General features: G+C 44.7%; 1 protein-coding gene across 3 annotated transcripts; it reads left to right on the forward strand.

Annotated features, from left to right (window-relative positions):
* Positions 1–852: 852 nt before the first annotated feature.
* LAP3 (leucine aminopeptidase 3) lies at positions 853–26,595 on the forward strand. 3 transcript variants are annotated; one of them, XM_083520677.1, is made up of 13 exons: positions 853–1,178; positions 7,806–7,921; positions 8,097–8,151; positions 12,311–12,416; positions 14,047–14,206; positions 16,262–16,426; positions 17,276–17,434; positions 18,362–18,486; positions 20,839–20,927; positions 22,797–22,899; positions 23,914–23,993; positions 25,112–25,221; positions 26,051–26,595. In XM_083520677.1, exons 1-13 carry the CDS (start codon positions 1,065–1,067, stop codon positions 26,250–26,252), a joined length of 1,584 nt encoding a protein of 527 aa, XP_083376803.1. In that variant the 5' UTR covers positions 853–1,064; the 3' UTR covers positions 26,253–26,595. The 3 variants fall into 3 exon arrangements, with proteins under 3 accessions (XP_083376803.1, XP_083376804.1, XP_083376805.1); XM_083520678.1 differs by lacking the exon at positions 853–1,178 and adding an exon at positions 1,235–1,332; XM_083520679.1 differs by lacking the exon at positions 853–1,178 and adding an exon at positions 4,550–4,675.
* Positions 26,596–27,967: the final 1,372 nt, after the last annotated feature.

Here is a 27,967-nt window from a genome sequence, read left to right on the forward strand (position 1 = left end):
GTTTGGTCAAACTCATGCTGGTAGCTTCAAGAACACTGTCCAACCATCTTGTACTCTGTCGTCCCCTTCTCCTTGTGCCCTCCATCTTTCCCAACATCAGGGTCTTTTCCAGGGAGTCTTCTCTTCTCATGAGGTGGCCTAAGTATTGGAGCCTCAGCTTCAGGATCTGTCCTTCCAGTGAGCATTCAGGGCTGAACTGCTTTTAAGTGACACCCAAACAAGATGTTTACAGGGATGACGAGGCTGCCATGTCCACCAGTCAATGTCACTCTGGAAATGTCCTCATCCCCCAGTTAAAGAATCTCAGGATGTGAAAGACCTTTGCCTACCATCCTGCCATTTGGAAACCTCTGCCACTGCTGCTTAAAGTTTATGGGAGCTATGCAGAAATGGTGAAACTTACCAGAAGAATAAGAAATCAAGATAACAAACTTTTTTTAATTATAAAAGAATGGAAATGGTTTATTGAATATTTACAGATAAATTGTAAACAGATAAAAACATTGGCAGGATTACTGTAATAACCTGCAGTTTCATAAGTTTATATATTTAAAGAAGATGAATAAATGAGCAAATTAATTTGGATATGCAGAAGATATTAAAATTTAAGAAACAGCAGAAAGAGGGGGAAGGAAGTCAAGTTCTTAAATGTCAAAATAATTGTAAAATTAGTGAAATGTATAAACTTGAAAAGTATAATTGAAAAATAATAATTGAAAAAAAGGTTGATGGGAGTTACATCAACCAACGCGCCACGAATTGGACTGGCTACTAATTGGTGCTTCTTATCTTATTTCCCCTCTTTACGCGGAGGGAAAGTTGTCTTTTTTATTTTTATCATCATCACGATTTATTAAATGCGTATACCGCCCTCCAGCCGAAGATCTCCGGGCGGTTCACCGCAATACATAGACAAAGAGGCGCATCGGTGAAAGAGCCAGCGGCGCGCCGGCCCAGGGGAGGCGCGCGCGGAGGAATGCGCAGCCCGCGGAGCCGCTCTCCTCGAGGCGGGCCTTCCTTCTCGCTGCGGCCCCGTGATCGCTGCTGGACGGCGGGGGGTGACCATGCTGCTGGCGCCGCTGCTGGCGAGCGGGCGGCTCCTCCTGGTCCGCGGCAAGGGGCTCCGCGTCCCGGTGGCCACCTTGTCCTTGGGCGCCCGGCGCGCCAGGAAACAGCAGGTAGCGAGCCTCGGGCGCCCCGGGGAGTAGCGGGGGGAGCTGGTGGGTGCCGGGGAAGGAGGGGAAAGCGGGCATGCCGGGAGCAGCAAGGGAGGGACTAAGCGAAGGGCGGAGAAGCATGGCGGAGCAACGGCCGGCTGGCGACAGGAGAAAGGTCTTGGCGCGCAACGCGGGGGTAGCGCGCGTCTTTACGCGCGTCTTTGCGCGCTTGGGGTGGGGAAGGTCGGCTGGGGCGCGCGGTTGGTGGCGCAGCAAATGCTGGGCTTGCCCCGGTGGGGCGCCTTTGGCCTGTCAGGCATGAGAAGGAAGCGGCTTTATGGGCCAGAAACTGCGCTTCCGTGGAATCCTGGCATGATCTAGTTGGAGGGTCATGTAGTCCAGCCCTTTGAGCTGCAAGAATTTTGCATGCCAAAATAACCCCCTGCCTCCTATTAGTTGAATTAAATAGCTGCTGCTCCTCGCGGAAAAAAAGATACTCTGCACATGCCCATGACACTAGGGAGGAGGTCCTATGCAGTGCCTGTCCTTGGCTTGCCTTTGCATCCTAACCAGGAACCGTGGTTTGTAAGAAACTCCAGTAGTCTGTTAAGCAAGGCAGCTTCAGAGCTCACCGCTTATAGAATCATAGAATCATAGAGTTGGAAGAGACCACAAGGGCCATCGAGTCCAACCCCCTGCCAAGCAGGAAACACCATCAGAGCACTCCTGACATATGGTTGTCAAGCCTCTGCTTAAAGACCTCCAAAGTAGGAGACTCCACCACACTCCTTGGCAGCAAATTCCACTGTCAAACAGCTCTTACTGTCAGGAAGTTCTTCCTAATGTTTAGGTGGAATCTTCTTTCTTGTAGTTTGGCTCCATTGCTCCGTGTCCGCTTCTCTGGAGCAGCAGAAAACAACCTTTCTCCCTCCTCTATGTGACATCCTTTTATATATTTGAACATGGCTATCATATCACCCCTTAACCTCCTCTTCTCCAGGCTAAACATGCCCAGCTCCCTTCGCCGTTCCTCATAAGGCATCGTTTCCAGGCCTTTGACCATTTTGGTCAAAACTGGTTGCAACTGGTAGGTTTTGAAATGGGCTAGAGTACGGCTGGGGAACCTGTCATCTGCCAGGTGTTGTTAGACTAAGGATACCAGATTTTTTTCCAAAGTATCTGGGGACACTTTTTTAAAAAAGAAAAGAGGGGGGGAAAGATATTTTAAAAGAAGAAGAAGTAATATCTCCTCTTCTGTGGTCTCCTCTGTCACACGGCCTTCCTCTGGGGCCCAGCCTGCTCTCTTGGAGCGCTTGCTGCCGTGGAGTAGGCACGGGTCGGGCCTGGGTTCGGCCACGTGTCCTTTCCCTCCCGGTGCTCTCCTACCTCTCCTCAGTGGTGGCGGTGCAGCAAGGTTAGGGATCCCCTCTTTTTCCTCCTTCCTCTTCCTCTTTCTTTCTCTTCCTTCTCCTTCTCCTCTCCTCCTTCTCCCTGCATCGGCTCTTGGGTTTTTACTGGCCTCGGAGCGCCACTGGGCAGTCGGCCGGGTGGCCGGGCGCTCTCTCTCCTGGCTCGATTTGGGTCGCGGTGGTGGTGGGGGGGTCAGCGGCTCCCCCCAGTTGATGTGCCAGGCATTCCCGGTTCCCCTGTGGCAGTGGCAGTCTCAGCAGCCCGGAGCCAGCCTGGTAGCGCAGTTGGCTCTGGCTGGCTTCTGGAGCTGCTCGCTGCTGTGGCGCCCGCTATTTTGCCTTGCCGGAAGTCCCCCATATGATGTGTCTTGTGCCGTTGAACCAATCACACAACATTCATTCCCTAATAATAAATCTACAACACTTAAAATATGAATCCGGGGACATTAAATGAAATCCGGGGACATTCTGGGGACGGATTTTGTCCGGGGACAGATTTGTAAATCTGGGGACTGTCCCCGGGAGACAGGGACGTCTGGTAACCATATGTTAGACTGCACCTCCCATCCCATGAGGGACAGTGGAAGTTGTACTGCAGAAACAGCTATAACAGCCACAGACAGGTTCCCCACCCCTTGAGGTGCAGTTTATTTTGAAACTTAAATCATAATTCCAGGTTCACAGATAAAGATAACTTGGGAATCGGGGCAAGTAACATTGAACCCCGCACCTCCTGACTGCGTGGGAGGAGGTTAGGGTGAACTGTGCAAGTCCACTGTCTCCATTTTGTTTCTGCGGATAGTGCCAACCTTGGTTTTAGCATTTTGTGTGAATGTGGCAACCCAAACAGAGGGTTGTATCCATTGCATATGTGGAACAATTTCTGTGAGTCCAGCAGAACTCCCCTTTATGCCCTAAGTCCCTCTGAAATGAATGGGGAAATAAGGCTCTCAATGGCTCCATGTCACAGTGGATATATATTACTTCCATTGTGCCTCTGAATGTCAGTTACTGGGGATCATGCATGCTATTTTGCTGGTGTGATCCAGCTGGGCGCTTGTGTTTTTATGTTATAAAGGCCATTCAGTAGCTACGGAGGGGCTTTTGTGTCTTGGGTCTCTGTAACATGAGCAGTATCCTGTGGGTCTACTGTGTCCTTGTCAGGAGCCAGAAACATCTTGGAAATAATTCTGCTTGGTTTATTTAGGCCAACCTAAATTGAGATGGAGGGATGCAGGTGGCGCTGTGGGTAAAAGCCTCAGCGCCTAGGGCTTGCCGATCAAAAGGTTGGCGGTTCGAATCCCTGCGGCGGGGTGCGCTCCCGTCGTTCGGTCCCAGCGCCTGCCAACCTAGCAGTTCGAAAGCACCTCCGGGTGCAAGTAGATAAATAGGGACCGCTTACCAGCGGGAAGGTAAACGGCGTTTCCGTGTGCGGCTCTGGCTCGCCAGAGCAGCGATGTCACGCTGGCCACGTGACCCGGAAGTGTCTTCGGACAGCGCTGGCCCCCGGCCTCTTGAGTGAGATGGGCGCACAACCCTAGAGTCTGGCAAGACTGGCCCGTATGGGCAGGGGTACCTTTACCTTTACTAAATTGAGATGAGCAGCAAGGTACAGTCATACCTCGGGTTGAAGTAGCTTCGGGATAAGTATTTTCGGGTTGCATGCTGCGGCGACCCGGAAGTAACGGAGAGCATTACTTCTGGGTTTCACCCCCTGCGCAGACGGTCAAAATGACGTCACGCACATGCGCAGAAGCGGCCGCACGTGCAGAAGCAGGTTCCGTTCGCTTCTGGATGCGAACGGGGCTCTGGAACGGATCCTGTTCACATCCAGGGTACCACTGTACATCAGAAACACAACACAAGGCTTTCGCTTGCCTGTTTTTGGAAAGGACCCAAATCTTCCCACAAACTTCCACCTCTTGGCCACGCCCAGCCTCAAAGAGCTGTGTTGATGGTTAATGAAGTGGGCAGGACCTGTTGGGAGACGTTGCAGAGGCGGGACTAAGGTTCCCTCTTCTGCTATAAAGGCTGCAGACTCTGCCGAGTGCGTAGCTTCAAATACAGCTGGCAACGGATCAACACGGCAGTGTCATGGGTGTAAATAAGGTGAGTGATAAGGGGGGAATTGTGGAAAGTGTTCAGTTAGCTGGTCGATGGCATGTTTGCAGAGGGCTGGAGAGTGTGCAAACCATGTGCATTATGTCCGTGCTATGAATAGGAGTTTTCCACTAATAATAATAATAATAATAATTTATTATTTGTACCCCACCCATCTGGCTGGGTTTCCCCAGGCACTCTGGGCGGCTTCCAACAAAGATTAAAAATGTGCCTGCTTGTTTTAGATATTTTCCTGAAGCATTGCTCTTGTCAGAAAGCTGGCATTTTATGAGCTGGCTTAGGCAGAGGTGCACTTTGATGGGCAAGGCCACCTAAAATTGTGTTTTTAAAAGTCCTCCTGGTCTCAGTGGAAGAACTAAGCTGCCACCCAAAAGTCAACTCGGGTTGAAATTGATCTAGTATTAAAAAGTGCTTAGTTGGAACAGGGTCGGGCCTTTTTATTTTTATTTAGCTTGAAAAACATTGACTCAGAGACTCTGGAGATGCAGGATACAGAATGAAGTGAAGGATGTGCAATGAGTACTGGGTAAACAGTGTAACAAGGATAAATTCTGCGTTCTGTTCTGCAAGTGCTTTCATAATTTGTGGGCGCCTTGAGTTGGTCAAACTGGATATTACATTTCACCTGTTGTTATAATTGCTCTCTATGTTTTACATACATTGTAAAATGAAATAATAAAAAACCGACAAAAAAAGAATATTGGATATTACAGGGCAGTCTCTCTTCCCTTTCCCAGTATAATGATTTTTTAATTTTATTTTTTAAGCAAAAGCAATCCGGGCAGGGGGCAAGTTTGAGATGGAGAGTCTGCTTGCTTAAGCTATTCGTCTCTGTAAAATATTCAGTCCAAGGATGTGAAAAGCAGCTCAGGGAGAATGAATTTGGGGTTGTGCCTCTCCAAGCTGCTTGTCATATCTCCCCCATCCCGGACAGGGGAGAAAAGCAAGTTGAATTCAGATTTTGAGCTGAAAAATGATTGAGAGGGGAAAGCTCCTCCAAGGTACTTGTCCCCTCTTCAGGTCTGTATCCTGCCAAGGCCATTTTGATTTCAGGAAACAAAACCGAGAGGGAGGAAAGAATAATGAAAGCACCCCTTGTAACATCTAGTTTGGACTTAGGAATGCTGCTGAGGCAAGTTGAACAGCTGAAGAGTAAAACCGGGTCAGATCAGATGATCTTTTCCCCTGTGAAGGGGGCTGGGTGGGCAAGATCATGTCTTCTTTCCCAGTGAGTGTGCCTGTTCTGCCAGGATGTCTGTGTCTGTTGTTGAGTGTACATCTTCCTGAACAGCGTGAAGAGAGTGGTACTTCAATTAGTTTGGATGCGTAGGTCAGTTTAGATGTGCAGATATACAGTGGTACCTCGGGTTACAGACGCTTCAGGTTACATACGCTTCAGGTTACAGACTCCGCTAACCCAGAAATATTACCTCAGGTTGAAAACTTTGCTTCAGGATAAGAACAGAAATCGTGCAGCGGCGGTGCGGCAGGAGCGGGAGGCACCATTAGCTAAAGTGCTGCTTCAGGTTAAGAACAGTTTCAGGTTAAGAACAGACCTCGGGAACGAATTAAGTACTTAACCCGAGGTACCACTGTATATGCCTTACCATTTCCCATCCTAAAGACTTCCATATTGCTTTACACGTTATATGCAGACTACTTGACTACTTTCAGATTAGCATGTTCATTCCAGAATAAGTTTCGCACCAAGGTAGTTTTTCAGTGGTTCGTTCAGTGAAGTCGAGGTGTGTGCACAGACTGGTTTTCCAAAGCCCTTTAAGGCAAAGTGCAGCATTTAAAAGTTGACAAGTGGCTTTTCCTTGCTCAATAAATAACCAAGCGGACTTTGGTATCATTCTTCTCATCATCTTCCTTGGTTTTCCCAACTGGTTCTTCCACTCATTATTTCCCCCCCTCCTATACTTATCCATGAATTGCTAACTAGTTTAAACTTGTGCAGTTGCAGGCTGTGATATAGATCACCCTTCCAGTATTTGCCATGACACAGAATATTGCTACATAAAGAACAGCCTTTAGACCCACAATGGGAACTTGCTATAGAAACTACAGTCTGCAGTCTCTGTTTTCTGATGAATCGGGGGCATGCAGTAATAAATTAGTCAAATGGACCAATTAAAATCTGTCTCCCTGATGTTAAAACATCCCATTTTACATTTCCGTTGAGTTTCGTTTTGCCTGCAGGTCTTGGGTTCAACAGGAGGCAGAATGTTTTATGTCCCAACTTGTGCAATGCTCTTCTTACCTGATTTTCTCATGCTTGGCTCAATCTCAGTACCAAGTGCCTTAATTCAGCCACATAGCTACGACTTTTTTTCTAATCACAGCCTTCTGCTGTCTGTGCTTGAATACAAATCACACCTCGAAAGGGACAACTTCAAAGAGTTTGCCATCAGCAAACCCCACTTGCCAAGGAACAATGAGAAGTGTGCTTGAAACCTTTGCAGTTGCATCATTCCCTGCCCCACACCTGGCTGTACATATGGCAGCCGGATGGAGCAGGTGGGAATGGTTAGGGGAAAACTGCCTCTTGGTCCTACACGATGGAAGTTGCCCGCCACTGTTTTGCAGTCTAGCCCTGCCTTTCTCAACCTTGGGTCTCTAGATGTTATTGTACTACAACTCCCATCATTCCTAGCTACCATAGACTATTTCCTGAATTGCTTTGTTCTGTCTCTGGGATGAGGAGCTTGTGACTCTCCCCTAATCACTGACCATCACATAGCTGTCAACGTTTCCCCCTTTTTAAGGGGAATTCCCTTATTCTGAATAGGATTCCTCGCAAGAAAAGGGAAAAGTTGACAGCTATGGACCATCGGTCAGGCTGGCTAGGTCTGGGGCTGTTGATACAGCATTATAGTCCGTAGGGAAGTTTTTAATGTTTGATATTTTATCGCTTTTTTTGTTTTGTTGGGAGCTGCCCTGAGTGGCTGGAGAAACCCAGCCAGATGGGCAGGGAATAATAATAATAATAATAATAATAATAATAATAATAATAATAATAATGTTCTTCCTTCACCACCCCGCAAACCCCTGGAGGTAATTTGCAATTGCTTTGTAGGACAGCATCTAAAAAGCAACCCTCTTTTTCTTTTTTAAGGGCCTTGTCCTAGGAGTCTTTGTCGGAAAGAAAGAAGAGGGGCCTGTCCAGTTTACCGAAGCAGGAGACGCTTTTGACAAAGTCGTGTCTGGGAAGCTCAGAGAGTTGCTGGCAATGTAGGTACCAAAACAGGTTCCCTTCTGTTTATTTGGCAGTCATGAAATAGCATGAGACCATCCAGGGAGAAGCAAGCCTTGTACATAGCTGAGGAGCAGATACCTGCTTACAACGTGGGATAGCTCAATCGGAAGACCATGAAACTCTTAATCTCATGTTTGTTTTGTGTTCTAGTTCAGGACCTCCACTGAAGAAAGGAAAAACCCGCGTCTTTCATGGCTTGCATCAGGTATGGATTTACTGTTTTCTTAAGTATGTTAACCTAACTTATGCCTCCAAAGCTGTTGTTTTAAAATAGCAATTCATCAAATATTTCATTACATTCAATGAGACTTATGAGTATCAGGTTGCAATCAGTACTTTTTTTCAACTCCCCGACACTTTCCTATCTGAAAATTTTCGCGTTTTATATTATCTTTTATGTGGTGTAAAAGTCACTTTTGGAATTCTAGTGGAAGCTAATGGAAGTTTAGAACTAATTTCCATGTCAATTGTTTCCAGGAAAATATCCACTTGAAACCAAGTGAAGGGAAAACTCATATTAAGAAAGAAAAAATAAAAATCCCTTTTACTGATGAGTTTCCATTTACCTTGGTTTTGCTGTGCTCTCTGTAAGTATGAAGGGAATGGCAGTGGCTTTGGTTAAACTGCCTGTCTGCTACATGAAGAATTTGCTATGTGCACTATTTTGCTAGTTATGTGAGGCAAAAAGGTGCAGAAATAGACACTCGGATGATTGGAGTTCAATACTTGGGTAATGCTTGCTTAAGCAAAGTATGGTGAAATAAGGAGTCGCAATGGGCGGTTATCTACAAGCTTATCATGCAGAGAGCATGCTGAAGGCTGCCTAATCAAAATGCACATGCGCCGGGAGTTGGAGTGATGTATGCAATGTGTCCTAAAATATCATGTATCCTTAGAATGCTAAGATTGGATGCTTTGAATTCTTCCTGTCTTTGAGATGGCTATAACTGCAGTTCCTGTGTGGTGTGGTGTTATTTCCAGCAGCGCTCTCACCTTTTGTGACCACAAAATAAAGTCTTTCTTGACTTAATCCTCTCTCTCTCTCTTTGGTGACTGACTTTAACCCGGAGAATTCTGGGAGTTTTGTTCTATTATTCTCCTCTGGTTTTCATGGCTAGTATATTCCATATCTTTCTAACTGACTTAATTGCTTCAGGAGTTGTTGGAACTTTCAGATATTTTGATTCTAATACTGCTCACCCAACCAAAGGCTATATTATATGTACGGTTGTCCAACTCGGGAGATTAAGAACATCAGCAGGTCTCCAATGTTTGATACTTGTCAATAAATAAGCATGATGGTATCATTGCAGCTTTTCAATTCCAAGTCCACCTTTCTTAATTTGTAACTGTATTTTTCTGCAATGATCTTCTCAGTAAATTTGAAACCCAAAGACATTTCTTAAAGAGGGGGTTTCATGGCCCACACTTGCATGTCAAAATTTGGGGGCAGTATTCAGGCACACGGTTCTTTCCTCCCATTCTCATGGTTGAACAGGGAAACAGAAGCACACCTGCCCAGGTGTCTGAAGACATGTACTGCTGTGTCAATGGGTGTGAATGGAAATGAGCATGATATGGCAGTATAGCAGTCAAAAAGCCATAGCTCCACAATTCATCAGGTAAAAGGTAAATGTAAAGGACTCCGGACAGTTAAGTCCAGTCATGAATGACTCTGGGGTTTGAACTGCTAGGTTGGCAGGAGCTGGGACCGAACAACGAGAGCTCACCCCATCGCGGGGATTTGAACCGCCAACCTTCTGATTGGCAAGCCCAAGGCTCAGTGGTTTAGACCACAGCGCCACCCACCAATGTTTGATACTTGTCAATAAATAAGCATGATGGTATCATTCCAGATTTGGACTTCCAAATCCACCTTTCTTAATTTGTAAGTGCATTTTTCTGCAGTGATCTTCTCAGTACATTTGAAACCCAAAGACATTTCCTAAAGAGGGGGTTTCATGAGCCACACTCGCAGGAGAAAATTGGGGGCAGTTTTCAGGCACACATTTCTTTCCTCCCATTCTCACGGTTGTGGTGTAAAAGGAACATTAGAAATCGAGACGGAAGCACTAGCATTGTAACCAGGGAAACTGACACAATAATCCCCGTGCTCAAATGCACCCAAAGGTCACCATACCGTCTTAACACGGAGAAAGTGAAATCTCACCATTGCCTTTCCAGCAGCTGTCTGGTTTTGATTCTCTGGAACCAACGGGATGCAGCCAAACTAGATAGGATTGTGGCAGGTCTGTGTGCAGAGTGGGGTTTCCTGCTGAAACCTTATAAGGTGGCACTGAACCTAGGGTGGGGAAAAGAGAATTAAAATCCCACCCCCACCCCAAATCATTTCAGGTTCAAACGGATGTGGGCAGTGAAAGAAAGTACAGTGGTACCTCGCAAGACGAATGCCTCGCAAGACGGAAAACTCGCAAAACGAAAGGGTTTTGGGGTTTTTGAGTTGCTTTGCAAGACGATTTTCCCTATGGGCTTGCTTCGCAAGACGGAAACGTCTTGCAAGTTTGTTTCCTTTTTCTTAAAACCGTTAATACAGTTGCGACTTGACTTCGAGGAGCAACTCATAGCACGCGGTGTGGTAGCCTTTTTTGAGGTTTTTGAAGACTTTGGTGATTTTTGAAGCTTTTCCAAAACTTTTCTGACACCGTGCTTCACAAGACGAAAAAAATCGCAAGACGACAAAACTCGCAGAACAAATTAATTTCGTCTTGCGAGGCACCACTGTAGCTCCTCCAGGCAGCCCATGTTGTGTTTTAAAATCTCCCCATTCCCACTTCATGGGGAATTAGCAGAACCGACTGCTGTTCATAGCTAGGTGCTCTCTGAGACTACCTCAAAAGCAAGGCTTCAGGAATAGTAAAGGGCTCTTGGGTGCATGTGGTAATTCAGAGATAAGAGCAGTTGAACAGTTAATGCTGAATTGGCAAGATAGGACAATTAATGCTGAGTGAGAAAGCTGGAATACTGAGATAAAGAGGGTTTTTAAAAAATAAAGAGGAACTTGGCTTGAATGTCACTGAAACCAGCGTTTATCTCTTTATTCTGAGGTGTTCTACTGCAGCTAATCAGCATTTATGAGTAACATTATTATGATGCAATCTCCTTTAGAGTGGCCCTGAGGTGCTTAGAGCAGCATCAGGGAATCTGTGGCCCTCCAGAGGTTGTTGGATTCCAGCTCCTCTCAGCTACAGCTGGCATGACTAATAGTGAGGAATGATGGGAGTTGTAGTTCAGTAACCTCTAGGGGGTCACAGGGTTAAAAGTCCTGGACACAGTGAAGACTACGTCTTTGGTGCGAACATAGAGCACTGCATAAAAGCTTTGGAGCAAGCGTTTTCTTGGCAGGGAATGTGTAACAGACCCGCAGGATCTGCACCAAGTTCTCCTGAAGTCATTTTTAGGAATCCTGTGTTTGGTGCTAATCTTTTTTTTAATGACCCTTTGTGGTACATTTCACTGTTGGGCTTACTGTCATACTTCTTAAACATCAAATTGGGTGGATGTGTGTGTATATAAAAACTGTTTTTATGTCCTTCCCACTATTCCTCTTCGTCATTTTTGAAAGGGAAAAATCTTGCAAAGGGTTTCAGTTACTCTCATCTGTGCTGAGAGTCGCTTCAAGAGCCCAGTGGCGCAAGTTTAAGTAAATATCTAAAGAAAGAAAGTATGCATGGGTGATTGAAAAGTTTGGAAATCATGGCTGGTGCAAGATCATGTGATGTTTACGTGTAGGAAAATGTTTGGATGCGAAGAGTAGATTTGAGGTTGCTTGTGATCATGTGGCATGTTATACTTTGCAGCGTCCTGAATGTCTCTTGTTTCTTACCTCTTGTGATTTCCAGTTAAATGGCTGTGTCAGATTCTTATTTTATAAAATGTGTATCTCCTTTATTCAAGGTAGTTTGCCATTCAAACAACACCTAAATGATACAGATGAAAAGAAAACTCGAATTTTAAAAAGCAGTTTCTTAAATATGCTGAGTTACATTTTCTTAAAAATTAAAAAGGGAGGTGCTTTGTTGCGCTGCCTCAAAGTGACCACCTAAAAGCCAGGCTATTGACCAAGCAGGCTGGGGCTGATGGAAGTCTAACATCTGGAAGCCTACAGTTTCCTCCATCTCATCTCCAGGGACGGACTCTTAAGACATTCAGATCCCTGTGGAGCCATAAATATAAGCTTCCCATTAATTTCAGTTGAGCTTCTGCAAGGGAACATTAGTGTATTCTGGCACGCTAATAACGAAAAAGCAACACAAACATATTTCAAAGTATTCTTCATAATTACAGGGTGCCGTTGGTTTTCCAGAAAGGATTAAATAAGTTTCTTTGCCTTTGGATTCCTGCAGGACTTTTCAAGCGTAGTTGTTGTTGGCCTGGGCAAGAAGGCAGTCGGAGTGAATGACCAAGAAAACTGGAATGAAGACAAAGAAAACATACGGGCAGCTGTTGCAGGTTCACTTTTTTCTTTTCTTTTCTTGTGAGTTGTTCTGTAATCTATTAAATGGGACGTGCTGCATTCTGAAGATACTTGCTGGTTTCAGAGCTAGTGCCTCTTAGAGTTAGTGACCCAGGCCGCACTCCTGTACCTACTTGTTGTTGTTGTTGTTTAGTCGTTTAGTCGTGTCCCACTCTTCGTGACCCCATGAACCAGAGCACGCCAGGCCCTCCTGTCTTCCTCTGCTGGTAGCTTCGAGAACACTGTCCAACCATCTCGTCCTCTGTCGTCCCCTTCTCCTTATGCCCTCCATCTTTCCCAACATCAGGGACTCTTCTCTTCTCATGAGGTGGCCAAAGTATTGGAGCCTCAGCTTCAGGATCTGTCCTTCCAGTGAGCACTCAGGGCTGATTTCCTTCAGAATGGAGAGGTTTGATCTTCTTGCAGTCCACAGGACTCTCAAGAGTCTCCTCCAGCACCATAATTCAAAAGCATCAATTCTTTGGCAATCAGTCTTCTTTATGGTCCAGCTCTCACTTCCATACATCACTACTGGGAAAACCATAGCTTTAACTATATGGACCTTTGTTGGCAAGGTGATGTCTCTGCTTTTTACCTACTTACCCAAGGGTAAGTCCGAAAGATTTCAGTAGGAATTACTTCTGAGTATCCTGCGCTGCAAATCAAACCGCTCTCAGGCATTGCGTGCAGATGTGGCTTTTTAAAATGCCAAATAAGCATTACTAGCACCCAAGGTACTAATAATGGCATAAGCTCAAAATAATGGCTGCAGACTTTGGCCTGTTGTAATTGCTCAGTCATCACTTTGCCACAGGCCAATTGTGGGCGAGGCACTCTCTCACTCTTGCTGAATTGCCTGCAGGTAGAAGTTGCTTGATAAATGTATCCCATAATGGGCCATATATTAATAAACCATCTTCTCCTTTGAGTTGTCTTAACTGGTGACATGAACTTTACCAAGTTGATTTGTAATACCAGAGAGACGGAGCCTGATAAAATTTTAAAAATCTGCCTGTTCCCTTCCTTTCTCTTTCCCCCACACACCTCCAGTCCTTAATGTTGCAAATGTGTATATTATTTTTCAGGCTTAGAATAAAAAATGTAAGCAATAACAAAACAAACAAAGAAAGAAAAATCAGAATTTAACAAAAATAATTTATTATAGAATGGAAGGGGGAAAAGGTAGAAAGAAATACAGTGGTACCTCGGGTTACATACGCTTCAGGTTACATACACTTCAGGTTACACACCCCACTAAGCCAGAAATAGTGCTTCAGGTTAAGAACTTTGCTTCAGGATAAGAACAGAAATCGGGCTCCGGTGGCGCGGCAGCAGCAGGAGGCCCCATTAGCTAAAGTGGTGCTTCAGGTTAAGAACAGTTTCAGGTTAAGTACGGACCTCCGGAACGAATTAAGTACTTAACCCGAGGTACCACTGTATACAGAAGTCGAATTGCTGTGGAGGGAAGTAGAGGGTGGGTGATGGGTTTTATAATTAAGTGTATAATTACGCAACTGTTGTAATTTAGATATTATATTTTATGTGAGGGAATCATTGGGGATTTTGGTTATTGTGTATATATGTTAAGTTTCAGTAAAGATCTTTGGGGGGGGGAATATTTTTCAGCTGGATGCAGGCAGGTTCAGGACTTGGAGGTCCCTTGTGTGGAAGTCGACCCCTGTGGCGACGCTCAGGCTGCGGCGGAAGGAGCTGCCCTAGGACTCTATGAATACGATGAACTGAAGCAAAAAAAGAAGCCTGTGGTGGACGTTCAGCTCTACGGGAGGTGATTGGCTGAGAAATAACATTTGTATAGTGCCTGGGGTCAACGTACTTGCTCTTCTTTCCCTTAAAAAGGGGTCATCACATGCTGAAAGAATATGTAAAGGGGGCTTGGGAGGGGAGAGACATGGATTAGCCCCATCTGCTGTTGGTGATGTCCGCAACGGCCATGCCCCCTCCCCCAGTATGTGGGTTCTGTGTGTGTTGACAAAGGGGCAACCGTGCCCAGTCAGGCTGGCTTTTACATAAAGGAGTTGTATATGCATATATTGGCATACTTATGGGCCCTCATCACATGCCAGCTTAAAGCAGGGGGCACTGTGTGTTGCTGGTTGACACATTCTTTCATTGCACGGAGGGTGTAATCTGAACCCCCTTTTTTGAGTTCAAAAACAAAATGCCAGGGTCTTATTTGCAAAGACTTCCTTTTTTATAGAAAGGTAAGGGATGCGGGTGGCGCTGTGGGTTAAACCACAGAGCCTAGGACTTGCTGATCGATCAGAAGGTCGGCGGTTCGAATCCCCGCGACGGGGTGAGCTCCCGTTGTTCGGTCCCTGCTCCTGCCAACCTAGCAGTTCGAAAGCATGTCAAATTGCAAGTGGATAAATAGGTACTGCTCTGGCGGGAAGGTAAACGGCATTTCCGTGCCCTGCTCTGGTTCGCCAGAAGCAGCTTTGTCATGCTGGCCACATGACCCGGAAGCTGTCTGCGGACAAACGCCGGCTCCCTCGGCCAGCAAAGCGAGATGAGCATCGCAATCCCAGAGTCGTCCACGGCTGGACTTAACTGTCAGGGGTCCTTTACATTTTAAGGCATAGATAAAGTAAGGTACTCTTTAATGAGATCTGTACGAGAAGCGAGAATCAAACCTTCCAAATGAAAATGAACTAAGTCCTCTTCAAATCCAGCATTGTCTCTATTGGGGTAGTGGCTGACATACAACTCGTACTAAATAAATGTTAGATTTAGACTCGGGAAGCGTGGCTTACTGATTTTGGTCAGGCATTTGCTACATTTGAATATGGTGCTTAGTTTTAATGGCCTACATACTGTAGCTTGGTGTCTGGGTAACTGGAAGAAATACCTGTTCCCACTTCAACTCTGGTCATCTTTGAAGACTATTCTCTAGGTGCCTCTGCCATCTGATGAGGATAATGACTGGGTGGGTGGTCGTCTCTACCTCATCAAACCTTTATTGCATTAGCATACAGCCATAGCAAAATAAGACAAAACAAAAATGCTAGAGGCACGCAACCAAGCAAAATTCAAGGCGATATTGCTGGCGTAATGACATTTAAATTACCCTAAGACAATAATGCAAAGATTTAGTTGCCAGCGCCAGAAATCTAATATGCGGATATATATAAAGCATAAAATGGCCCCAAAATAAGCTCGGCACGTTGAGTTAAAAAAAAAAAGAGAAAAGAATGTAATAAAAAGAATTAAAACAGGTCCAGGTCTAGGACACACTACCCTGTCAGAGTAGCCCTGAGTTTCAGAGCCTGCACTATGAAGATTGCCACCCCACGTGAAATTTGGGGATTTGCGTCCACAAGAAGCGATTTCAAACAGTCTTCCTTAGATGTAATGGTGGACGGGATCAAGAGGAGGAGCTTAGATCTTATTGGCTCATAAATAGGGCAGTAGAAAAAGAAATGTATGAAGTCCTCTACTTCATTCATTGCGCATGGACATAGACGCTGAGTAATAGAGGTCTTAGCGTAAATCCCCTGAAGGAAGGCCGTGGGTATAGAATGGAAACGGGCCATAGTAAACGCTCTTCTCAAATTATTGAGAAGTTCTAGTGAAGTTCTCCTGGCACCGGCCCTCATTTCTCTTTGGCACCAGACAAATTTTTTCTATCTTTCCGAAACCTTTCAAATATCAAGAGTACGGTTTTGATGTTGATGTTTGTGGTTTGGTTGTCCCTGTTCATCGGTCAACCAGTTTAAAATTCTACAGTTCTGCAATGTTTGCCGGTAGAAGGAGAGTCACTGATTTATGGCATTTCAGTTCTGTGATGATCTTTTATTGATTATCCTCCTGTATTCCTGTTTAGCGATGGAGCTGAGGCCTGGCGGAAAGGCCTTATCTATGCCAAGGGACAGAACCTGGCCAGATCCCTCATGGAAGGTCCAGCCAACCACATTACACCTACCCGATTTGCTGAAATTATTGAAAAGAAACTCAAAAGTGTCTATAGCGATGCAACTGTCCATAAAAGGTGAGTTCAGTTGAAATAATTCTCTCCCAGTGGCATGAGTGAGAACTCTTAGATTTGTGCCTGCTTTCTGTTGCTTGCTGTGAGCTAGTGATGGGTCAGCGCTGCTTCACAGACCTCTCCTTAGGTTATCTTTGCTGGTAGCATTAGGGAATTGGCGTGTATTGGTCCTCCATTGGAAAAGGATAAATTTCCTCACTTCAGCTACAGCAGTCCAAAAACGTTTGATGCAATGTGTCAAACCACTGGGACCTGATAGCTGTTGTCAAGTTATCATTTTAAGCTTAAAAACCACAAATAATGCAGCAGTTAAAATCCACCAACCTTCCAACTGCTATGAAGTCTTATGTAAATACATCTTTCTCTGCTTTTTGCTGTCTGGAAAGTCCTGGCTTTCAATTCAGTTTTGGTGGTTCACCCAATCAAAGCAGAATTTTTGGGACTGTTCTTTACTAAATTGGCTCTAGGTGGTTTGCCAGAAGCTTCAAAAGGGCAACTGCCCATGTTACTTTACCATCTATGTTTCTTCCCCTGCCTCTTTCCTTTCCTGACCCAAGCTTGCTTATACAGAGAAGCTGCTTTTTTCATATACAGAACAGAACTGTATCCATCACCAGCTTCATTTAAAGAGAAGGCTGTTTTGGTTTAACTTTTGTGGTCAAAAACCTCAGGACAATCACTTTTAAAATGCCTTATAAACAGAATAGAGCAAAAGGTTAAGCTAGGTCTTTTGCTTTGTAATTGCCCTATAATTTGGGGGGCAGGGGGAGATACTGCTTTGCAGATAGATTGAGACTCTGCAGTTGAATTTGTGCCCTTTTGCAAACTGGGGATGGTTTTCCATTCTTCCAGGGATAAGTCCTGGATAGAAAAACAAGAGATGGGATCGTTCTTGAGTGTTGCCAAAGGCTCTGATGAACCACCCGTCTTTTTGGAGCTCCATTATAATGGAAGCTGTGATGCCAGTGAACCTCCAGTGGTGTTTGTTGGGAAAGGAATTACTTTTGATAGGTAAGTATTGTGCATACCTTTGGAAGCAAAATCTGAAAATCCAGTCAGGTGTTCTCTTTAATCAACAAAGAAAGAAGCAATCAGAGAACTGCCTTTTCTCCAAAGTACACATATTTCAGTTAGAGCTGTTGATTTATTTGCAGGGTTACTGGGTGATTAACCCTCTTTAATGATTAATCAGTTAGGTGATTCAACATTACTTTGACCCAGTATTGGGAAAACTAATCATCCAATAGTTAGCATAGATGTTGGTTTTATTTATTATAATTATATCCCCATTCACACATGTTAATCGCTCAACCTGAAGCGGTGACTTGCATGTGTGAAGACAGAATTTTTTGTATCGCCTGGAAATCAATTCTTTGTGTACTGCCCTGAGAACTTCTGGTTTTTGTTGTGTAGTTGAACGCAGGCAGTTATCTAGTATCTGCTTCCAGATTTTTCCTGCCAAGTTTGTGGACTTCATATCACAGTGGGTAGCAGTAATCTGTGCCCTCGCATTCATGAAAGCCTCTTGGATTCAGCAGAGGCATCTGCCAGTAGAAGGTGGGAGTTGGATTTTATTAATTCCTGTCTTCTTTGTGACCCCACCAATCTGTTCCAGAGTCTTGGGGGACCCTTGGAACAGGAGAGGTGGTACAAGCAGCTGCAGGAGAAGGGGGGATTTGTGAAAACAGCGTCCCACCCTTCTTCCATTCACAGATGCCTCTGCTGGATTTGTAAATGGAGGGGCAACTGTACACAACACAATGCCATGTTTTCCATGGGTGTGCCTTTTTAGAAAGGGGAAAATGGTCATTTTCTATCAAAGGTATATTTGGGCAAGATGTGGGAAGGGAGGTGTTGGTAGTTGCAGCCGTTTGTGTTCAGAAACCAGAGCCTTCCGTTCACACCTGGTTGTGGTAATCTGTGACCGCTTTTCTCCAGTGGTGGTATTTCCATTAAGCCGTCTGCCAACATGGATGCCATGAGAGCCGATATGGGAGGAGCTGCCACCATCTGCTCCGCCATTGTGACAGCTGCGGAACTGAAGTTGCCCATTAATTTAATCGGTAAGTGGAATAGGAGGAGCGCCTGAAGAATGCGTAAAAGGAGCCAGGCACAGAAAGACCCGTGGGGATATTTGTGGGAATATTTAGGGATGTGGGGGAGGATATATTGTCCAAGATATTCTATACCAACTTGTCTTTACAAGTTCAACAAAATCAGCAGAGTTAACATCCCCCCTCCTTTTTTTAAACACCCGCACAGCAGATAGCTTGCTCAGACTCGTTAGAGTCTCTGTAAATATTTCCTGGTATTTTCCCCGTTTAAGCCCTCCTAAAATAAAACGCTACGCAGTCTTCTGTAAAGTATAAAACGTTTACTCATAAGTAATCATCTGTTCACACAAAGGTTCCCAGAAGGCAGACTTGAAAGGTTAGAACATACAGTGGTACCTCGGCTTACATACGCTTCAGGTTACAGACTCCGCTAACCCAGAAATTGTACCTCGGGTTAAGAACTTTCCTTCAGGACGAGAACAGAAATCGTGCTCCGGCTGCGCAGCAGCAGCGGGAGGCCCCATTAGCTAAAGTGGTGCTTCAGGTTAAGAACAGTTTCAGGTTAAGAACAGACCTCCGGAACAAATTAAGTACTTCACCCGCGGTACCACTGTAGTTTAAATGGGGTGACTATCTATGAGAGAAAGCCCCCCTTTTCTTCTCTTGGCCTGGAGCCAAGGGTGCATCTTAGTAGTGCTGTTGTTAAGATGGCATCAATAGAGACAAGAGAGACAAGATGGCCGCTGGCCTGTGGTTCTTGTTCTAGCACAGGGGTCAGCAACCCGCGGCTTCGGAGCCGCATGTGGCTCTTTTACACCTTTGCCGCGGCTCCGGGGCGGATACTAGCGAGGGGAGGAGGCGCATTGTGCGCCCCGACACTCCCCACTGTGGCGGGCGCTGTACTGGCTGTGACGTCGCATGGGGGCAGTGCGTGCGTTAGTCACGCACCGTCCCGACGTCACCTTCCCGCCCGCCCGCTACATTGTAAGGGGCATGTACGCTGGTCACTGCATTGAAAGGGGGCATGTACGCTGGTCACTGTTTTGAAGGGGAGTGAAGAACACACACACACACAAAGGTAACTTGTTAATTTAACGTTTATTTCCATGAGGAGGAGTAATTCTGAGGGGTCAAACAAAGAAATAATAAAAAAGTGACAAAAAAGTTATTTTTATAATGACGAGTTTTGCGGCTCCCAGTTGTTTTTTCTTCGGAAACGAGTCCAAGTGGCTCTTTTTGTCTTAAAGGTTGCAGACCCCTGTTCTAGCAGCTTCTTGAGAGGCACACCCGTCTCAAGTTACACATAGGTTCGCAAGTTTCGTCTCAGTCCTGCAAAGGAGGAAGTTCCAGCTGGAGGACTGAGACAGCCTTCATGTCTGCTCTAGCAATGTTGTGTTTGACTGCACCTGATTCTTACATCCCACAGTATTTCAGTAACATGCTTTCCAAATATACCGTATATTGAGACGTGTGGTAGCTCCACTTAGCCCGGATTTTCTGCTCTGACTGGCAGTGTGACTCTCCAAGATCTTGGACAGAGAAGACATTCCCTGATCTGCTGTCTGGAGAGCCTAGGGGTTGAGCGTAGGAACTCACGCACACAAACAAAGCACGCATTGGCTACCACAGATATGGTCCTTCCCTGAACCTTCCTGCAGCCTTGGTTTGCCCCATGGCTTCTTGCTTGTTCTCCAACTTCTCTGCAGTTTGTTAGGGGTGTTGAGTGTTGTTCAGTGACCCCTGTTCCCCTCGCAAAGGTAGAGTTTCTAGAGTGGTTTAATGTGGAACTCTTGGAACTGTAGATCATTGATGGGAATAGGGAACCCCAAGCAACTCAGCTCCCTTAACAAACTGCGTTTCCCAGGATCCTTTGGGGGAAGAAGCCATGATGGTTTAAAGTGCCTTAAGTGTGTGGTACACGTTGGGCCTCGGTTTCCAGTAACTTGGCACCAAAGGAAGAACACATCTTCTAAATAAAATGTCAGTACAGTCAAACCTCTATTTACCACCGTCTCTTCTTATGGTTGTTCCAAGTCGCGACTGCGGCAAACCCGGAAGTAACCGGCGGGTCTGCCATCATTCACACATGCGCAGGAGCGACAATCGCCGTTCGCACATGCGCAGACGCGGGCAATTGACACCCACGCCTTTGCACAACGGCGCCTCTCCCAACGACCCGTTTCGATCTCTGGAACGGATTATGGTCGTAAATAGAGGTTCCACTGTAGTGGAAAAGGTTTCATCAAAGCTTTGAGGTAAACCTTGAAAACAGGATTAAAAAGCTTTTAATAACAAACACCAAATAATGTCGGAGTGTGATGTCAGATTGCAACAGCAGTTGACTTTTTCCCCCAATCTCAGGCTTGACACCCCTTTGTGAAAACATGCCCAGTGGGAAGGCAAACAAGCCTGGAGATGTCGTGAAGGCCATGAATGGGAAAACAATTCAGGTATGTTTTTAAGATGCTTGTGTAAGCAAAGGAGGTTTGAGCTGCGTTTGGACCGGTGGTATCACATTAAGCTGAGCGAGACAATTAGTTTTTAATGCTCTCTTGTGCATTAAAAATTCAGCCCTTTCTCGCAGTTGGAACTAGAGCAACAAGGAATGGGCTGGTTTCAACCCTTTCTCTCTGATGAGTTGGATTTCGTTTTAAAATTAGCAGTGAGTTTTTAGCGCAAAGGGATGCTGTAACAGAAGCTGCACCCAATCACATGCAGTCTAAATTGACTCGGTCCCCATTCGACCACCTCATTTTGCTTCCAAGGGCCCATGCTAGGAGCCCTTAGTAAAGGTAAAGGGACCCCTGACCATTAGGTCCAGTCGTGACCGACTCTGGGGTTGTGGCGCTCATCTCACTTTATTGGCCAAGGGAGCTTCTGTGTCATGTGGCCAGCATGACTAAGACGCTTCTGGCGAACCAGAGCAGCGCACGGAAACACCGTTTACCTTCCCGCCGGAGCGGTACATATTTATCTACTTGCACTTTGATGTGCTTTTGAACTGCTAGGTTGGCAGGAGCAGGGACCAAGCAACGGGAGTTCACCCTGTCACGGGGATTCGAACCGCCGGCCTTCTGTGGTTTAGGCAAGTCCTAGGCTCTGTGGTTTAACCCACAGCGCCACCCGCGTCCCAGGAGCCCTTAGGCAAATTATTATTCCTCAGCCTCCCCTCCTCTCTCCATTCACAGTGTGAGTGAAAAACAATACTGGTGCTGGCCAACTTTATAGGGCTGCTGTCAGAATGCTAAGAGTGTATGTGTGAGGAGTCTTGAACGCTATAAAGGGTTATTGAAATGCTAAGCTATTGGCTGGTTAATTAATTTTTTTATGGCATATATTACTTTTAATTAAATCGTCAAAACCAGAGGCCTTCTTATTGGGAATCACAGGATCGGATATTCCTCCGAAGGCGAAATATATTTTTCTATATGCTACCGTTGCCGCGAGGATTTTAATTGCGAGTAATTGGAAAAGTGATAAAACCCCTTCGAGGTCAGAATGGCTACAGGAGCTAGTAGAGTACGCAGAATTAGCAGAGTTAACTGAAAGAATGAAAGAGAAGTCCAAACAAGTTTTTATTACAAATTGGGAACCTCTTAAAACATATCTTAAAAACAACTGTTGGAAGTCTAAACTTGGTCGCTGCTTTTGAATAACCTCTGTAAGTAAGAAATATAGATACAGGAGAAATGATATTTTACTGTAAAATGAATAGATAAAGGTAAAGGGAACCCTGACCATTAGGTCCAGAGTCGTGGCCGACTCTGGGGTTGCGGCGCTCATCTTGCTTTATTGGCCAAGGGAGCCGGCATACAGCTTCCAGGTCATGTGGCCAGCAGGACTAAGCCGCTTCTGGCAAACCAGAGCAGTGCACGGAAACGCCGTTTACCTTCCCGGCGGAGCGGTACCTATTTATCTACTTGCACTTTGACATGCTTTCGAACTGCTAGGTGGGCAGGAACAGGGACCAAGCAACGGGAGTTCACTCCGTCACGGGGATTCGAACTGCCAACCTTCTGATCGGCAAGTCCTAGGCTCTGTGGTTTAACCCACAGCACCACCCACGTCCCTTCAAAATAAATAGATAGGTTTATGCAGAAAGTTAGTAGACTATAAATGAAGTATGGAGAAGACAGGATGTCAATTAATTACAAAAAGATTTATTGTCAATTATGTAAATTTATATATTTTGGTTAATGGTGTAATTTGTAACAAATGACGTAAATACTCTTTTTTGTATTTTGTTGGTGTGTAAGAGCAAATAAAGCAAAAAATAATAATCATTCTCTTATTTTGGGGGGTGTTCCTCATCTTGAAAGGTTGACAACACAGATGCAGAAGGAAGGTTGGTTCTGGCGGATGCCCTTTGCTATGCACACAGTTTTAATCCAAGAGCTATTGTAGATGCTGCTACATTAACAGGTACCTATTCTTATTTTTTTCTTTGAAGTTTCTGGCTTCCACATTCAACTCCAGATGTGGAATAGTGTTGGGATGATCCCCAGGCCATGCTAAACTAGTTTAGCGCTACATGTATGGTTTCAGCAAGCATAAAGTGTCCATTGCCCGAGCCTCTTCTGGGGAGGATAAAAATTAAACACAATGCAGAATTGCCCCCAAATAGACCAGAGGTAATTGTACTTCACCCAGCAGAGCTTTTACTGCTGCTGAAGGCAAATGAACATAATGGTCACAAATCCAGTCCATTCAGGATTGGCACAGTCCGTAAGAAATCCAGTTGCAGCACTTACAATGAAAGTTAACAATACTTATAATAAGACTAAACCTTAGCACTACAGCACACCAGAACAAAGAGATAGAAAGAGAAAGTGAGTGAGTGAAACCCTGGCTCCTTCTGGCCTGATTATTACAGTCAGCATGACCTTGACAGAAAGATAACAGAACCAGTTTAAAGCAGCTGTACTCAGCTTCCCAGAAGAAATAACCCAAACAAAAACCTTCTGCCTGTTTCTTTCACACTTTCTGTAACCCTCTTGAATTAAGTACAGTGAGAAGCACATCAGATCAATACAAAGAAATGCAAACTGACAGTATCAGGCTCACGTGCTCTTCTCTTCTCCCATGTAGCCAAGATGATTTATGCCAAGTTGACTTTCTTCAACAAATCTTGACTTAGCATTACTCGCAGACCAAGAATCCTGATTTAAAACAAAGGTTACTTAAACAAGCCAAGATTACAACCCATGATTTAGCATGTTTGCAACTAAGCACTATTTGTTTTGAAGTAGACTGTAGGTAGGAATGCATTGCATCTTCAGGAACAAACCAAAGTCTGACACAATCCCGTGTATAAATATGTAAGATTATGCCTTCTGTAGGTCATAGAAATGTGTTTAGAAGCAGAGAGCAAAAGAGATTGTTGTAACTCCCTATGAAATGATGGGTTAGTAACTTGATCTGTGTAATATTGTATAGGTGCCATGGATATCGCACTAGGATCTGCAGCTACCGGGGTTTTCACCAATTCACACCAGCTGTGGAACTATCTGTATGAGGTATGTTTGCAGCACGGATAAACAGATGTGAAGATGGCTACTAACTTAAAGGGCTTTAAAGAAAGGACCAGTGTTAAAACTTGGGTCTGCAACTGTTGTTGGACTACAACTCCCATCATCTCTAGCCATCAGGACCAGTGGTCAGGGATGATGGGAGTTGTGGTCCAACAACAGCTGAAGGCCCAAGTTTGAGAAGAAACACTGGATTAGACCAATATTATTGGGAACCTGTCAACAACTGTTAGCCACAAAAGCTGAAAAAATGGAACCTCCTGTTTGGAAGGTTATAAACCTCTTGTGAACTAGGTGTTGGGAGCAAGCTCCAGGCTTGTTTTAGCCATTCCCAGAGTGTTGTGCTAGATTAATCTTTTTCCCCCATTATGTTTTACTAAGTTTCAACATTCTAAACATGAACAATCAAAACACAATTTTGACTTTTCTGTTATTTTTATTGACTTCCCATCCCGTTTTCCATGGAGTTTTGTTTCTTTCTTTCTGCTACACGCTATCTTCTATCAACTAATTCATAACCACAATGTTATAATCTAATTACTTCTGTTGCTTATAGCTCAAACATGCTCACATCATACTATATTTCTTTAAATAGTCCAAAAAAAGGCATCCATTCTTCCACAAGGCACTCAATATTAGATTTTCTTAATTTTGCTGTTATTTTTGCCAGTTCTGCATAGTCTATTATCTTACTTATCCATTCTTCTTTGGTTGGAACTTCTTCTTCCATTTAGTGCTAGATTAATCTTTTACCTGATGCACAAGGCCATTCTAAAATGCTATGCAAGAACCTTTTAATTGTGAAACATAATTATATAGCACTATAGTATTAATTACAGTTTTTAAGGATGTTTTGACACCATGTTCAGGTCTCTTTGGTCCTGTCTCATTCATTGATGTCGGGGAGAAAATGGCAGTTAAAGTTATTTTTAAATGTTGCTAAAAGTGTTTCTGTTTTTGCTGATGATTATAATATTTCATTGTAAACTGCTTAGGTTTCATTACAACCAAGTAAGTGGTTTATGAACTTAAAGTGAAACAATCGTATCTGTTGAAGTTTTTCATGCTACTGACTTCCTTTACTCACAATGCATTTACATTTGTAGGCTAGCATCTTGACAGGAGACCGTGTTTGGAGGATGCCTCTCTTTGAACATTATACAAAACAGATGACGGACTGTCAGCTTGCGGACATCAACAACCTTGGAAAATACAGGTAAAGGTAAAGGGACCCCTGACCATTAGGTCCAGTCGTGGCCGACTCTGGGGTTGCGGTGCTCATCTCGCTTTACTGGCCAAGGGAGCCGGCGTACAGCTTCCGGGTCATGTGACCAGCATGACTAAGCCGCTTCTGGCGAACCAGAGCAGCACACAGAAACACCGTTTACCTTCCCACCGGAGCGGTACCTATTTATCTACTTGCACTTTGCCGTGCTTTCAAACTGCTAGGTTGGCAGGAGCAGGGACCAAGCAACGGGAGCTCACCCCATCGTGGGGATTCAAACCACCGTGGGGATTCTGATTTGCAAGCCCTAGGCTCTGTGGTTTAGACCTGCAGCCAATCAGAAGCCGTGCTTTGTTTTCCGAATATTTTGGAAGTTGAATGGACTTCCGGAAACGATTCCATTCGACTTCCAAGGTACAACTGTAACTTGCAATCAGCCAAGATTTTTTTTAAAAAAAGATCTTTGAGGTGGGTTTGTAAATCATGGCTTGTGGTAACTATGGCCTGGCATCGTGATAAACCATAGTTACAGCTGTTAACTCTGCTTCCGGAGGCTACTGTACCACGAAGATGAGAGTGTACTTACAAAGTTGAGTGCTGAGAGGAGAAAATTAAAGCAGGCAAACCAGTTTTTCTTTTGCACTTTTGGAAGCACAAGTTATGGTTTGAATTTGAAACTATTGCTGGTGCAAACCATGGTTTGATGATATGTCTGAATTGAGCCTCCTTGGTGCTGTACAGTTTAATTTATAATTCTTTACTCCTACAAGTAAACGGGATAAAAGTAATCCACTCATATTTTATGTTCCTTTCCCATTAGATCTGGTGGCGCGTGTACAGCTGCTGCATTCCTGAAAGAATTTGTGACCGCCCCTCATTGGGCTCACCTAGATATTGCAGGTGTGATGGGAAATAAAGATGAGATTCCCTACCTTCGTAAGGGCATGGCAGGACGGCCCACAAGGACTCTAGTAGAGTTTGCTGCTCGACTGAGTCAAGACAAGCAGGCATTCAGAAAATAGTTAGATGTGCAATTACAGAACCTCCCAGCCTTAAAATCAGTTTGAGTTAATTTCAAAACTGATGAAGCAGTGTGTGTATTAATTAAGCAGGAAGGGAAAGAAAAATATCCACAACATGGATTTTTCAGCATATTTCTAAATGCAATGATGAACTGCAAATTTATTTTGTTAAAAAAAAACCTTATGGAGCAAGGATCTCTCATACTTCCCTTTTTTATGATGAACAGACGTACGAATATTCTGTTTAGACCTTTAATATTGAAGGAGAGATCACTTTGAACTATCATGTTTTGCAACTTGAATGGAAACTATAAAATTGTCACAATAAATATCTATTTGAAAACGGGCTTGTTGTTCATACATTGGGAAGTGGGTTTTGGGAAGGATGCGTTTATAGGTGTTATATAATACGTGAGGGTGGGGAGGAAAGACCTGTAGTGAGAATTTGTATCGGCATCCCTCACAAATCAGAACCAATTCCAAAGGGCACTGGCTTTTCCAATAATAGATAAAGGTAAAGGGACCCCTGACCATAAGATCCAGTCGTGACCAACTCTGGGGTTGCGGCGCTCATCTCGCATTACTGACCGAGGGAGCCGGCATATAGCTTCCGGGTCATGTGGCCAGCATGACTAAGCCGCTTCTGGCGAACCAGAGCAGTGCACAGAAACGCCGTTTACCTTCCCACCGGAGCGGTACCTATTTATCTCCTTGCACTTTGATGTGCTTTCGAACTGCTAGGTTGGCAGGAGCAGGGACTGAGCAACGGGAGCTCACTCCGCTGCGGGGATTCGAAAAGCCAACCTTCTGATCGGCAAGTCCTAGGCTCTGTGGTTTAACCCACAGCGCCACCCACGTCCCTTTCCAATAATAGGCCCAAGTAAAATTGGATTCCAGGATTCACAAGACATCTTTAATAGATTTCCGTAAGATACAGAGGGGAAACTGGTAGAGGACATGCTTTGTCTGAAGGTGGTTCCAGAATCAATCCATGGCACTTTGGCAAAAAACCCTCTGTTAATAGAGCTAAAAAATTCCTCTCTACCCAAGACTCTGGAGAGTAGCTTGCTAGTCTGAACGAACAGTACCTGTCTAGAAGGGCCAAGGATCTGAGCTTGAATAAGGCACTTTAATACACTAGTTCAACACTGGCAGAGTGGGCGCTTCTATTTTCTCAAAGATTCTTCTTTCCTCTGATCTCTAAATGGTTTGCATGTATCTACCTCATGAGTGAATCCTGGAATCTGTTGCCAGAAGCACCTGCTTTTATCTTGCTTGGTAAGGTATTGCAGCAGTCCAAGATAAAATACACCTAGTAGCTACAATTTTTGCCATTGAGCTCACAGTCGAATACTTCCATATCTGCATCATAACATGAATTGGCAGCCTGGCTCAGATCAGATATTATTTAATCTAAGGGCGAAGCGATGCACAATGTTGCATAAAGCCCCAAACTGCCAACTGGCTGCAGCTCTCTGAGAAAGTGATTTTGGAACTGTGATGGTGGGTTTCACTGAAAATAAACTAGCTGCAGGGATAGAGACGAAAGCAAACTCTCTACTGGAAACATACTCTTATCATTACTCAGCGCTTTTAAGGAAGCGAACATACGCATGGAATTAAAAATTATGTATTCAACACTGAATAAAGTATGGATGGGATTTAAAATATGGATACTTGAAAGCTACTTGTATGCTTGCCTTAGGACCAATTAA

The sequence above is a fragment of the Podarcis liolepis genome (assembly GCF_965112155.1).
Source record: "Podarcis liolepis genome assembly, contig: HAP1_SCAFFOLD_38, whole genome shotgun sequence".
NCBI lineage: Eukaryota > Metazoa > Chordata > Lepidosauria > Squamata > Lacertidae > Podarcis > Podarcis liolepis.